This window comes from Corticium candelabrum, chromosome 19, assembly GCF_963422355.1.
Source record: "Corticium candelabrum chromosome 19, ooCorCand1.1, whole genome shotgun sequence".
NCBI classification, from domain to species: Eukaryota; Metazoa; Porifera; class Homoscleromorpha; order Homosclerophorida; family Plakinidae; genus Corticium; species Corticium candelabrum.
The window spans coordinates 1,798,326-1,813,496 of NC_085103.1; the positions used below are offsets into that span (position 1 = coordinate 1,798,326).

At 42.2% G+C, this 15,171-nt stretch overlaps 2 protein-coding genes across 2 annotated transcripts; one reads left to right on the plus strand and one right to left on the minus strand.

The window, feature by feature from the left end:
* Positions 1-2,813: 2,813 nt before the first annotated feature.
* Positions 2,814-4,772, minus strand: LOC134194530 (uncharacterized protein K02A2.6-like). Its single transcript, XM_062663474.1, has one exon. It carries the CDS (start codon positions 4,770-4,772, stop codon positions 2,814-2,816), a length of 1,959 nt encoding a protein of 652 aa, XP_062519458.1.
* Positions 4,773-5,847: 1,075 nt separating this feature from the next.
* On the plus strand, positions 5,848-6,970 carry LOC134194917 (uncharacterized). The gene is made up of 3 exons (XM_062663900.1): positions 5,848-6,248; positions 6,311-6,484; positions 6,550-6,970. The coding sequence occupies exons 1-3, from the start codon at positions 6,239-6,241 to the stop codon at positions 6,780-6,782; spliced, it is 417 nt and encodes a 138-aa protein (XP_062519884.1). The 5' UTR covers positions 5,848-6,238; the 3' UTR covers positions 6,783-6,970.
* The last annotated feature ends 8,201 nt before the right edge of the window (positions 6,971-15,171 follow it).

Below are 15,171 nucleotides of genomic sequence, written 5' to 3' on the forward strand. Positions count from 1 at the left end.
ACACGTGGAGTCCGGATCGCTGTAACTAGACTTGGCAGGCTCGCCAGTCTACGCGAGTAGGACAATAACTTAGCTAGGAATACACTCACCTTCCACATGCTGAAGTCGTCTTGAGATTTGGATAGCGTGAACGTGGTGCATCACTCACCGTGGAGAGTCACCATGCGCTGTTCGGAAGCTTGGGCGTGATACAGAATCTGCTGGGTCACACATTAGATAGATATAAGCTAATTGAGTTTGTGACGTAGTTACTTTTTAGTCACGTGGGGTGCCAAGACTATGACGTGGGGTGACACTTAGTGAAGTAAGTGTGTGAAAGTAGGTGCGGTGAGTCCAGACTCACGGGAGGCTGAAAATGTCATACGGGAACCGGACACTGCCAGACTCACGTGAGTCTGGGGACGAGGCTAAGTGAGATCTAGCAAGGGTGATGATGTCTACGGTTAGCAAATTGCTTTTGTACATTTGGAAAGCCTATAGCTTTTGATGTTCAGAGAGTTTCTTTATCGATACACTATAGTAGCTAGTGTGCGGAGGTAGCTGTTTGCGAGAAAGGCGTGGCCGTATGTTCTCACACCCCACCTAGTGCTAAACGATTTGCTTCGAAGCCTCTAGTCTGGTTGTTTGTGAGAAGAGTTAGCTAACCCCATGAGTGGCTAACAATAAACGTCAAAACAAATCGCATTGCAGCTCTAGAAGAGTCCGAACCACCGCTCGGTAGTAAGGTAGTAATTGGACGGGTCGACTGTGTGGTGTTATAGGGTTTGTATTTACTCTACTCAACACACTAGAACTCAACACACTACCAAGACATACTACCCAGATACAATAGTTACGCATGCGTGTCACAACGCTATTAATAGAGTCACTCCACATCTCCCCTTACAGGTCGAGTTTCATCCGCCTCTTTATTTGACAACCAGTCTGGCTTCTCGTTTGTGGCCTGGTTGGTGTTGTTTGACCAGTTTCCGTATTCTGGGGACTTTCGATTTCAGGTGAAGTGCCAAACTTTGGGATGGCTTTCAAATGTCCTCTATTTCTCCTCACCTCCCCTTTGTCTGTTTTGATGACATAAGATCGTGGAGTGTGGCCTGGACCGACGATTGTCCCTTGAGCTGGCTCTTTACCTGACGTTATCCAGACTTCCGTGTCCTTTTGTAATTGGGGCAGGTCTTTAGCTCGATGTCTGGAGTCAAAGTTCTTCTTCTGTTTACTTTTGAAAAATTTATCTGCTTCACGAAAATTCCTCAGATAATCCCAGTGTGGGGTGAGTTGTGCTGTCGACTGTGGCATCGTTGTTCTCAACCGTCTTCCCATGAGCAATTCTGAAGGACTGAGAGTGAACCAAGGCAGTGGCGTGGATCTGTAAGCCAGTAGCCCGAGATGTGGGTCCTCCGTCTTTGTCAGTAGCTGTTTGATGGATTTGACCATCCGCTCCACGAGTCCGTTGCTCTGCGGGTACCTAGGGCTGCTGGTTATCATGACAAATCCATAAGCCTTAGCGAACTCTTTGGTTTCCCGAGCGATATACTGAGGTCCGTTGTCACTCCTGAGAATATCAGGGATGCCGTGACGGGCAAAAACAGATTTCAAGGCTTGAATTACTGCTAAGGCTGTGGTGGATGTCAACTTGATAAGTTCTGGATATCTTGAGAAGTAGTCAATGACAACAAGATAATGAGCTCCATTTAACTCCATCAAGTCCGTCCCCACAACTTGCCAAGGAAAATCTGGTAACTGAGAAGTCATGAGTGGTTCAGTTCCTTGTTGATTCTCTTTTGCACATGTGGGGCATTGTTGCACCAATTGATATATCTGTTGTGTTATCCCCGGCCACCAGACTGAGGTGTGTGCTCTCTGTCTGCAACGAACTATGCCCTGATGACCCTCATGAATTTTGGTCAGGACATCTTTTCTGAGTTCGTCAGGAATCACTACACGGTTGTTGTATAGTAGTAGGTCATTGTGTACCGTCAGTAGCGATCTTACTCTCCAAAACGGGATTAGAGAAGTTTCCTCAGGACATTTGTCGGGCCATTGTGACTGACTGTACTGCATCACTTGGGCACACGTGGCATTTCTAGCTTGTGCTTCTCGGTACGTTTGTAGTCTGTCCGTTGTAGTTGGTAAATTAGCAACTACCTCATTGATGAAGGTCTCAACATCGTCCTGTAGAGAATTCTCCGTGATCTGTTCTTGTAGGGGTGCTCTTGACAACGTGTCAGCTGTATAAAGCAGTTTCCCAGGTACATGTTCAATTGTGAAGTCGTATCTCGCCAAACGAAGTCTAAAACGAACAATTCTTGGCGGTAACCTGTCCAAGTGCTTAGTGCTAAGCAAAGGAACTAACGGCTTGTGGTCGGTCTCGATATGAAATTTGCGACCAAGTACGTAATCTTGAAACTTATCGCAAGCCCATGTTAATGACAGAGCTTCCTTTTCAATTTGCGCGTAGCGCTTCTCAGTATCTGTCATGGACCGTGATGCGTATGCTATCGGCTTCCATTTATCTCCGGCTTCTTGAAGAAGTACCGCGCCTAGACCGTGTGATGACGCGTCAGCGGATACTTTCACCTTCTTCTGCGGATTGTACAGCTCCAGGACAGTAGGACGAGTCAATTCATCTTTGATTCTTGTGAATGCTTGCTCTTGTGGATGTTCCCATAACCATGAGCATCTCGTACTCAACAGCTCTCTCAAAGGTTGACTTATCTCTGAAAGATGCGGTGAAAATTTTCCCAATTGGTTTGCCATCCCCATGAAGCGGCGCAATTCTGATACGTTCTTGGGCTGTTCTAGGTCTTGGATAGCTTTCAGCCGTGCTGGATCCGCTCTAAGACCTTTTTACCATCGATAATGTGACCAAGAAATTTGACGGTGTGTACCCCAAACTCACATTTGGCCTTATTTAGAGTTGCTCCTGCTGCTTGCAGTCGTTGTAAGACCGAAGTCAGTCGGTCGTCGTGTTCCGTTTGACTTGTTCCGAATATGAGAACATCGTCCATGTGGCATAATACTCCAGGTAGTCCGGAAAGAATCTTGCTCATTCGCCGTTGGAAAAGCTCGGGCGCACTAGCGATGCCGAATGGTAACTTGTTGAAGCAGTACCGTCCGTGAGGAGTGACAAAGGTAGTCAGTAGCCTAGATTCCACCTCTAGAGGTATCTGCCAAAACCCACTATTAGCATCGATTTTGCTAAACGTTGTGGCTCCCGCCAATTGAGCAAGTGTGTCGTCCACTTTGGGTATGGGATAAATCTCTCGTAGTACATTCTCGTTGAGGGGTTTCATATCTACGCAAATCCTGACGTCTCCTGTCTTTTTCCTGACTACAACCATACCAGCACACCATTCTGTAGGGTCTTCCACTTGTGAGATGACGCCAATCTTTTCCATTCGATCTAGTTCTTCTTTGACTTGTTGTCTGAGAGAAATTGGAACATTCCGGGGTGTGTACAGCGCATAGGGCTTGGCTCCCTCTCTAAGCTTGATTTTGTATGGATCACCAAGATTACCCAGTCCCTGAAAAACTTTGGGAAATCGTTCTGGTATGGTGATTCCTACACTGGTTGCTTGGATCCCGTGGACAAGTTGTAACGATGTGATAGCCGGTAACCCTAGTAAATTGGTTTTTAATCCCTGGACAACGAAGATAATCTCCTCTGATGTCTTGTTATTCACTGATAGGGTACTTGTGAATTGTCCCAATGTCCGAAGAGCTGTAGATGTTGGTCCATACAAGGCTTTGGACGGTTTCTGCAACTTTGGCATTTCTAACATTCTATGTGCCTCTTCTGTGATCACTGTCACCTCCGCCCCCGTATCTAACTTGAATGTTAGCTCTTTGCCTCCTACTGAAATTTTGGAAGACCATGTGATCCTTGTGGATACGTTCACTGGAAATACATAGGCCCCGTCTCGACTCTCACTGTCCACATTTTCGATTGTCTTCGAGAAACATTGAGCTCCAAAGTGACCCTTTCGGTTACACTTTGAACACCTGGCTTGTCTTGCTGGACAGTAGGCTTCTTTAGCATGATATCTTCCGCAGCGCTTACATTGGTGTCTCGCGGGTGGGGTTGCCGACTTTGACCGTCCGCCGCCAAACTGGTGTCTGCTTGCTTGCGATTTGCCACCTGTGGTGCCGCTTTTACCGCCTGCTGTGCCGCTTTTAGCGCCGTTTCGCACTTGCTCTATGACGATTGGATGGTCCTTGCTGCCGTCACCTTGCAGATGTTTATGTTGTTCTTTCACGGCTTCTCTCTGTCTTGTAGATCGTTTGACCTTCTCCAACGTAAGCTCAGCATCACACTGTAGACGTTCTGATAGCGCCTGGTCTCTTATTCCGACGACAATTCTGTCCCTCAGCACTTCCTGTTGCAAACCTCCGTATTCGCATGTCTCGACCAGTTCGTACAAAGCGGTGATATACTGCTCAATAGACTCTCCCTCTAACTGATTTCGTCGATTGAAGCGCGCTCTCTCGTAGATCACGTTGCGACGTATGCGGAAAAATTCTTCGAATTTAGCAATCACCTCATCGTACTTCTTTTTGTTGTCTTCCGTGATGTTGGTGGAAGTTAGGACTCCCTCTGCGTCCTCTCCCATGCAGTAGAGTAACGTGGACACTTGACGTACTTCGTCCGCGTCTGCCAGGCCTGAAGCGATTCGAAACTGTGTGAATCTTCTCTTCCACCTCGGCCAGTCGTCTGGCTGCCGAAAGTTGAAAGGACCTGGTGGTTCGAGTCGTATGAGTCCCACTCCTGTCGCCATGTGGTGTTATAGGGTTTGTATTTACTCTACTCAACACACTAGAACTCAACACACTACCAAGACATACTACCCAGATACAATAGTTACGCATGCGTGTCACAACGCTATTAATAGAGTCACTCCACAGACTGCTTTCTCACACCGCAAGACATTCTTGGGTAGACTTTCGCAGCCTCCACTACAGTTGTTTTGTAAGCGTCGTCTACGTTAGGTCACCACAACTTGCATCTCCCCATATTGTTTTTGACTAATAATAATAAGAGTTGTCAAGAGTTGTCAAGAGTTGCCAACGTGGTTTGGCACGTGACGGAAAGCAAAGTAAAAACAAACACCTGCTAGTGTGTTGGAAACGTGATCTCCTGAGACACGCGTGCGAATGGAAGCCCTGCTGGGACCCCCGCTGAGACCCCTGCTCTGTCTAGCGTCTTCGGTCATTTCAATTTTCTATTTTCTATTTTCTATTCATGTTAGAAATAGAAAAGCGAACAGCGCGTTCAAGTTTCTAGTTTTGAGCACATAGGTGCCTAAAAATCAAATTTAAAAGATAAATCTAAAGATCACAAGCATCAACACATCAAAAGATGAAAACCATTTTACAAAAATATGAAAAATTAAAAATTAAAAATTAAAAATTAAAAAATTAAAAATTAAAAATTTAATAAACACAAAAATTTTAAATAAGAATGCAAGTAAAAAATTAAAAATTAAAAATTAAAAATTAAAAAAATTACTAAAAATTGAAAATTGAAAAATGAAAACATGAAAATTGAAATGTAGAAAATTAAATGGCCGAACCGTCCACTGACCCTGTTGGTTGGAAGACGAAATTATCCGCATACGTAACGCCGTAGAACATGCACGATGCATGCTATCTTGGTACCAGTACATCTTGGTACCAGTAGACCTATGCATGTGTCTAGAAAAGCGGCCCGTTCAAGAAAGGTGAGGCTAGGGGTCCTCGGGTTCCGCTGTATCCAACACTGCCTCAAGTTCAACGCTGTTTGAAAAACCCGTTTCCGTCACTGCGTTACTACATAATAAGTAGTAATGGAATAGTTGCTGCGTAATACGCATACGTCATTATAAAATGTTTTCCAGATATTAACGAGTGCTCTAAAGGCCACGATTGTGACAAGGTAAAAGGATCATGCAAAAATACGATCGGCAGTTATCAGTGCTCTTGCAAACCCGGATTCTTCGGGGATGGTCGGACATGTAGCAACACTTATACTGTTGAGGGACGCGTAATAGATGCTTCGGATGGCTCGGCTATTAGGACAGCGCGCGTTTTTCTGGGAAGTCGATTGACGACAACAAATACCAACGGTTTCTTCTCCTTCCGTAATGTTCCCGGCCTTACTTTCATACTGAACGCATCAGCAAATGGATATATTTCTAATACTAAAGAGGTCAATGTGACTAGCGATATTGGAAGAGGCATCGCAGATATCATACTCGTTAAAGTAATGAAATCAGGTCAAAAATTTCAACTAAGTTTTAGTCATATTTATATTCATGACACGTTGGAATGTGATCAGGTACCTGGAAGATTGTGGTCACATGGGGTGAGGAGCCTCGTGATCTCGATGCCTATTTGAAACTCCCTGACGGCCGTCAAATCAGTTACTTCGAGAGAGAGTTCCAGTCCGGAAATTCGAGCGTCACCTTGGATATCGACGACACTAGTCGATTTGGGCCTGAATCGATTACAAGTAGGAAAAGCGATGCTATATGATGTACATTGTATCATAATATAATACATAATTTTCATTTTTAGTCAATGAAGGAAGTCAGTCTGGCATATACAGACACTATGTTAATGCCTATACTGCAGATTTTAGTAGAGGACAAGGGACTGCAGAGCTATACAATGGAAATTCTAAAGTGGCAACACTGACATCTCCATTGGGTAAAGAGAAATACTGGGTAACGTTTCTAATCGATACAGGAATCAAAAAGTTCACGATTATTAATAAGCTGACCAACTTTCCCGACACGGAAGAAAAATAACTTGTCACTCAATCTTCGAACTTCAGAGATGTTTCTTTAAAAGTTGCGATTGTATGTGATGTATTGAGTAGCTCGGCGCGGTGCTACTAGTAGTAGTAGTTGTCGTAAGTCTTCAATAATGCCGAGACCAGGTATCTGTTTTTCTTCTCTCTTCTTTAAACGTAAGGGTTACAAAAATGTAACACACACTGTGCAGGTCAATGGATGATATTAGACAAGAATTTCAGTTTACTGATTCTGAGTAACCCACGGATATTACTCCACTTGGCAGCAGTAAAATTTATGTTGTCGTCTCAGAAAATCATTCTCTCGTTCATAATATTCCATACATATCTAATTCATAAAGTGAAATTGTCCAGGTTAAGTGCATGATAGCCGTCAAGCTTTGATGTCACATCCTGTAGAATGTTTGCTATAGGCATTCTGACAAAAGTTCGCTTTTTACTGATGTTTTCTCGTCTCTTCAAATGCCACCAATCCCTTAAATCATGTTATAAGATATAGGCGCAACTGTCCATTCAATCCTCTCACTATATGCATGAGAGTGATACTACTGTCCTAACAAACAACAAATAGACAGCAGAAGACACTTTCATTTATGCGTAATATAGCACAGAAACAGTCCCTTTTTCCCTTTTAGACCTTTTTGCTTATCATAAAGACAACGTTTGAATTGCTACGTGAAATGGACGGCTTTCAAGATTCAGGATTCAAGACAGCAGAATGCTAAAGAACTTACATGTACGCGCACGTATATGCAAGGGTATATAGATGGGCATGCTTCCGCTGCTCCCCAAACCTACAATTGGTAATTACCACTGTGTTCAAGTCAAATTTAAGCGGCACGAACAGCTCTGACTAGATTGTGTCCTGCGATCTAGCTAGATGCACTGTACGCATGATCTGCAGTCATTACATGCTCTCTGCAGCTTTGAAAACTGAGCAACAGCGGAAGTGCTCAGACTAGATTTACGCACAAATCTCCCTTATTGAGACATCCCATGTCCAGACACCTCTAGTGGACACTTTATCCAATGACGTCAACGCCCGGGGTAATTAAATGTTAAGGAAATTGAAAGGAATCTTTGCATAGATATGCTGCAGAAAAATACTGATAGTTGCCATGTCAACCATTTTCAACCTCTAGAAAGACCAATTCTTTTACTGATTTCCAAACTTTAAATCTGAGAAACACAAGGTAGTGAAACATTTCTTTGAGATACAGGCATGTCCACCTTAAAATAGGGTTTGTACCATGGTGTCCGTATCACAAATACTTAAAGGTTTGGGTCTACAAATTTAATGCCTCTGCCAATGTATACATTATAAAGGGCGTAACGAACCATTAAATTTTACCAAGGCACCTTGTTAATATCAACTTTCAAAAGTGTTGCTAATGTCAATCACGCGACAGTCAACGAAGACTTACAGACTAGATAACACTAACCAAGTCTATGATTATCTACATGTATACCATCAAATAGGCTAATGCTCTCTTTGTTGATTTTGAAGCCTGCTGGTAACACATGGAGAGATCTAAGAGTTTCAATCGACTCACAAAATTGAATGCTTTTCAACTGCTACCTCCCTCTTTTCAACTAAAGTTGCCTCATGCCTAGCTATATGTGCCTGGTTATGTAGCTATTTGTGTTACACATATTGGAGCATGTTAAAAATTATTTTCCAACCTTCCAAAACAAGTGAAGTTAATAGCCGTCTAAGTATGTTGCAGTAACAAGAAAGAAGTGGTATCGACATCAATGTTACAATGAACAACAAAGTTGGTAGGTAGGAGCTCTGTATAGAATCTGGCAAATACTGAGTTTTTGAAGTAGGAATAGATTGAAAAATGGTAACATGACACCATATTGCATTGGTGATTCTGATACCATGTACTTATGCAAACACTACTCGGAGCAAGTGAATAAGGAGGGCTTGGACTTACTCCCCTTCCAACGTCATCTGCAACAAACAATTCCATACTGCAGCCAGGATTCTTCATAAAAAATGTGACCCTTTCCTACACAACTTAGAAGCTCGATTGCTACTGCCACTTGCATCAAATCATCTCACCAGACTGACTTCTGTGTTTGTGTGTGTGAGTGTGCGTGCGATCGTGTTTGTACGTAGATCAGATGCCAAGTACGTCTCCATTGTAAGCTCCGGTAACACATTTGCAATTATGCATATGTAGCTAAGTCTTTGAAGGCTGCATTCTGTTGGTATATAGCGAAAAGTAGTTCCAGATCTTTTATAGTAGATCACCAATTTTGGTCATGCAAACAAAAATTTAGTTCTTCTTTTTTGCACAAGAGAATGACATTAAACAGTGGCAATGACCTAAATTCAAAAAAGAAGAGGAGAAAGATACAGAAGGAGAAACTGTTTTGACTGTTGATACATGGAATGTGAAGACACTGGTTGAGTCTACAGAAGATGAACAAGTGTGTAGGAGGAGACTTGCTGAAGCGAGTGATAATCTTGGTAGTTGATACGAAGAAGTTTGACCCTGCTGTGAGGGAGTTAGAGATATGGACCAGGAGTGTTTGCTACAACAGGTGAATACATCCTTTTACATTCTGGACGTCCATTGCCAAGTACTGACAAAATTATGAGGGTACGTGAGAAATAAAGGAGTTCAAATTGCTCTAGACAAAGCAGCAGCGGAGCTTGAAAGAACGCAGGAGACTTGTGAAAGGCTGAGCTCTAGAGTAACAATGACACGGTTAATTATTGTGGTTAAATCAGAGAGAAGATGGTATAGAAGAGGAAAGACTTGTGTGTCCCTTGTCTGTACTTATGCCCTTAATGCCAACGCTCAACCCAGCACTAATTAAACAGAAATTCTACTCAGACCTGCAGATATTATTGACCAATTCCACAGGCAAATATACTAGTGATTTTGGGTAATTTAAACTCATGGGTGGGTGTACTGAAACAAGAAAGTGATGTATACATATGGCAGAAAGATCAAAGAAGATATGCTAAGAATGAGCGCAAGTGAGCAAGAGTTGAGTTTACGAAGTTTTGCGCTGTCAATGCATGAAATGTCCATCATAAACACTTGGTTTCAGAAGGAGATACAACAGGACTTTTGGAGACATCCTGCAAAAAAGAATTTCACATAAGTTTGTTTATTAAATGCCAGGCAGAGAGGTCACTGTAGAAATGTAGGAGTGATGCGAGGAGCCAATTGTTGGACAGACCAAAGGCTACATAGTGAGAGCACAATTGAACATTGTGACTCCAAGCTTTAGAAGTGGTGTAGAGCTGTACACCATTTGCACTACATGAGCTTGCTCGTTAAGATCAGAGGAATTCATTGGTACCACAAAATGTTTAAGCATTGCGCTAACAGCATAGACCACACAAGGATGAAGATACACGTAAGACCATGTGGTACACTCTTAAGGATTGCATTGTGACTGCAGCTAATGAAGATTTGGGTAGTTGAAAGAGAAAACAACCAGAGTGGCTTCAAGAAAGCTCTGACATCATTGATACCTTTAGCAGAAGACAAGGACAAACACAGCAGAGAGCGCTACAATCGAACACGAGAGCAAACCAAATGGAAATCAGGAGACAACCGAGACTTGTGAAGAAAACATCCAAAGCTGTTGTACAAGATTACCATACAAAGTGGGACAGAATTAGATGATTACAGAAGTTTGACACACGGTAACGACGAGTTGACTAAGAAGTGGAGACAGCAATTCTTGAAGGTCCTCAATGTTACATCAGAGCATATAGGTATGAAATGTTTGATGCTCTGCCATTACTGCCACCTATTGCATGTAGAATTACTCACCAACTGCCAAAGAACTATCACAAGCCTTGAGTCATTAGAAAAAAGGAAAGGCAAAAGAATGTCTGGCATTCTCCCATAATTAGTACATCGTGAAGATTGTGAGTTGGAAGATAGAATATTGAAGATAATTGAACAGATAAAGGAGAGAAGAGGTGTGATATATGATTGAAAAGATAGTGTGATTATTCCAATTCCAAAGAAGGATGATTTTAGATGATGTGACTATTGGCGTGGAATAGGTCTGTTGATGTGGTAGAGAAAGAAATCGCAAGAAGAGTGAAGAACAGATTAAGAAATTTACTAATACTATCTTACCAAAGTCAACGTGTAGCAAAAGTTGTGGCTGTGTAAATATAATCTCTGTTACTAGACAGCTTGTGCAGAAACTTGAAAGCATAATATGACACATTGTACATATCATTTGTTGACTAAAGAGAAGTGTGGCGTGCGACCAAGGCTGCTGCAACAAAAGTCAATTCACGAGGAAACGCATGCCAAAGTACGAGTAGACTCTCATATAACAGAAAAGTTTGAACTTCAAAATGAACTCAGACAGGGATGCACTTTGGCACGTATACTCTTCTATGGCGCTGTCGTAGCTAAGTGGACTGAAAGGTATTAAGACTTGAGAGTAAATGTACTGCATAAGGATTCGAGAAAACTAGTGGGCGACAGGTCAGTTTAATCTAGAACAAAGGGAGTGAAAGTTAATGGGACACAGATTGCAGATGATGCAGCACTGTATGCAACATTTTAAACTGCATTTGAGTCAGCAGCAGTAGGATGTGAGGAAGTAGCAAGCAGCTTTGGATTTCACATGAGTGTGAAGAAGATAAAGGTAATGGCAGCTGGCCAAGAGGTTGATGTCGCTGTGACATCACAGCAAGAGAAAGGTGGAAGTCTGGATATTGTAGATAACTTCGCGTATCTTGGTTCTAACATCTCTAGTAATGAAGAAATCATGATAGAAATAGACTGTAGGATTGCTAAAGCATATCGAGCCTTTGGATGCCTGCTGAGATCCAAATTCTAAGAAAGACACCTATCTGTAGCAACAAAGCGGCCAGTCCATCGAGCAGTATAGTATTGTCAGTCCTGCTATATAAGGCAAAGATCTGGCACTGAAAGCAAAAGTAAAACACTTGAACTCATGCAATTATTTTTGTGTGAGAGCTATCTTAGGCGTGACAAGATACAAAAAGTAAAAGGAGACAATATCAATCAGAATTTTAGTATCAACATTTGGCATGCAGGAAGTCATATCTGATCTGATTATGACACAGCCACTCAAATTGCTGGCACGGGTTGGTCATATGGATGAAGAGAGGCTGCCAAAAATGTTATATGAGAGTTGAGAAAAGAGAGACTACGTAATGGATTCATGATGGAATGAAGAGAAAGAGAGATATTGTTAAATCGGGTATACAAGCTATTGGTGCACGTGGGAGATAGGTGGTGCAAGATGTGCTAAAACCGAGAAGACTGATTCAAGCTTTGTGACAAACAAAGGGAAAGTGTCAAAGATCAGGCAGAGACATGAATGTCCAATCAATACCAGTCTCAATTAAGTAGTTTTCATGTACATGTGAGAAAAGCTTAATTCGTCAACAAGGAGACCTACGTAACTAGACATAAGCATTTCCATGGTCGTTGATTTTTGACAGTGAATTGCGATCGATTCTGGGTATACTCAGAACACCGCTATCATGTTCTTTGCAACTTAGGCGGCTCCAAGGTTCAAATGTGTGTGTGTGTGTGTGTGTGTGTGTGTGTGTGTGTGTGTGTGTGTGTGTGTGTGTGTGTGTGTGTGTGTGTGTGTGTGTGTGTGTGTGTGTGTGTGTGTGTGTGTGTGTGTGTGTGTGTGTGTGTGTGTGTGTGTGTGTGTGTGTGTGTGTGTGTGTGTGTGTGTGTGTGTGTGTGATCCGTTTTTTTGTTAAATAGTTTTTCATCTTTTGATGTTTGATTCTTGTCATCTTTAGATTTATCTTTTAAAGTTTGATTTTTAGGCACCTATGCGCTCAAATCTAGACATTAAACGCGCAGTTTGTATTGCTAGTTCTAACATGAATAGAAAATAGAAAATAGAAAATTGAAATGACCGAAGACACTGGACACAGCGGGGGGATTAGGGGGCCCAGCGAGGCTTCCATTCGTACTCCTGTCTCATGAGATACATTTCCAACACACAAGCACGTCTTTGTTTTTACTTTACTTTCCGTCACGTGCCAAACTACGTTGGCAGCTCTTGACAACTCCGCTCTGACACACAACGTCGTGCTAGTGAATACCGCGGTCCCTAGCTGTGTAGGTACGTGCATTGTACACTACACGCTACCTTTACCGTAGATGAACCGGTTAGAGAAGATGAACAGCTTGACTGCAGATGTAAACGTACGCGCCGACAAAGACAGCCCAGAGATCATCGAATGACACGGTAGAACTCGATCTACAATAATTTTCTAGCACTATTGAGTCTATTAGCTCTACCTAGCATTGACATAGTAGTCTACTTAGTAACTAGCTCTAGCTGCAGATTACTAGCTATCAGCATGTTCCTTCAGTTGTAGCCGCACACTATTCTACGTTAGTTGAGTTAAGCCTGGTTCCCCATACACCTCGCGTTGCGACGGAGCGTCTCGCGTTAAAGAAGGCCGTTTTCGACGCGACGCGCTGGAATAGGAAAAAGTCCTATCCAACACGTGGCGTCGCGTTGCGTCGGAAACGGCCTCCTCTGACGCGAGACGACGCAAGGTGTATTGTGAACCAGGCTTCAATTAATTGAGTTGAGTTGAGCAAATAGAGTTCAGCTGAGTTGACTTCAACTAAAGTTCAGAAGGCGTTGACGATGGACGTGCATGTCTGTTTACTTGGTGAGTTCTGCGACGTCATGCAAATAAGAAACGTAACCTGCTATAGAGTACCACGCCCACCCTTGTATACGGTACCGGTACCGTGTACTATATCTAGAGTGTGCCCGTGAAAGTGCGCAGTCTATTACTAAATTAATTGTAGTAGGTTGACGGTCTCGATGTTTTAATTGTGTCTCGATTCTTCCTAGACAAAAAACCTCGTTCTGTATACTTCGTCACCACAGTTGTCAACTTGGCGATCCGCTAGTGGGAAGCTTATCTAAATACATATATATTCGTAGCATTTCCCCTACAACCGGTTCATCTACGGTAAAGGTAGCGTGTTGTGTACAATGCACGTACCTAAACAGCTAGGGACCGCGGTATTCACTGGCACGACGTTGTGTGTCAGAGCGGAGTTGTCAAGAGCTGCCAACGTGGTTTGGCACGTGATCGAAAACAAACACCTGTGTGTTGGAAATGCAATCTCTTGAGACAAGCGTACAAGTGGAAGCCCCGCTGAGACCCCACTGTGTCTAGTGTTTTCGGTCATTTCAATTTTCTATTTTCTATTTTCTATTCATGTTAGAAATGTTCAAATTTCTAGTTTTGAGCACATAGGTGCCTAAAAATCAAACTTTAAAGGATAAATCTAAAAATCACAAGAATCAAACGTCAAAAGATGAAAAGCCATTTTACAAAGAAATAATAAAGTGAAATAAAAAATAAAAAAATTTAAAAAATTTAAAAAAATAAATGAAAATTGAAAATTGCAAAATGAAAACATAAAAATTGAAATGTAGACAATTATATGGCCGGACCATCCATTGACCGTAGAGAAACATTTCTGGAGATGCGCACAATACCAATTATATAAATAATTTAAGTCGCTTGGTGTCCGGAAGGTATGAGTGTAAAAAGTTATATTATAATTAATTATAAAATTAAGCTAACAGACTGTAAAGACTATAAACACCTGTACCATGAAATGGTCAAATGCTCTCTTTTATGATCATGAAGGCTGCTGGCTAAGCCGCGAATAAGTCGAAATTTTTTATAGACACACGCAATTAAAATGTTTTTAAATGTTACGCCCACTTTTTCAAAGGAGGCAGTTGCCTGGGTTCCCTCATGCGTAGTAATACGCTCGTGATATGTAGCACATTTTCTTTACACACATGGCAGTTAAAGTAAACAATCGTCTTTGAGTCTTTCTGTTATTGACATTAATTTTCCATGTCGAAATGTATTGTGCACATGAAAGTTCATTTGTTGTTTATTAGCTAGAGTGTGAGTTGGTGGTCATATCCGTCAAATTATCCATAGTTTCCGGTGAGAACGCTACTGTATCCGTAGCGCATGCGCACTTAGGCTTATAAAATTTTGTCAACTGACGCAATGGCGCCTGGCAGGTCTCCTAAGGTGAACCTGTCATTGTCACCTAAGCTGACCTAATTTGGGAAGGCGGAGACTTAACGTGTTATTTTCAGCACCAGCTGCTGCATGAGGAGAAGGTATTGGACTAGTACGTTCCGTACTAACTCATTGCCTTTTTTGAATTGTTTGAGTGCACTAGCTATATCAGATTCTCCTACGAAGCCGACCACCTTCCAGCAGATCGAGGCAACGCTTGTTGACTAAAGTAACTTGTGACTACAGATTTCATCAATCCTGCTCAACTCTCAACTCTAGTCAATCAGAATGAGGTAAAGTTGAACGAAAAATTGTGTGT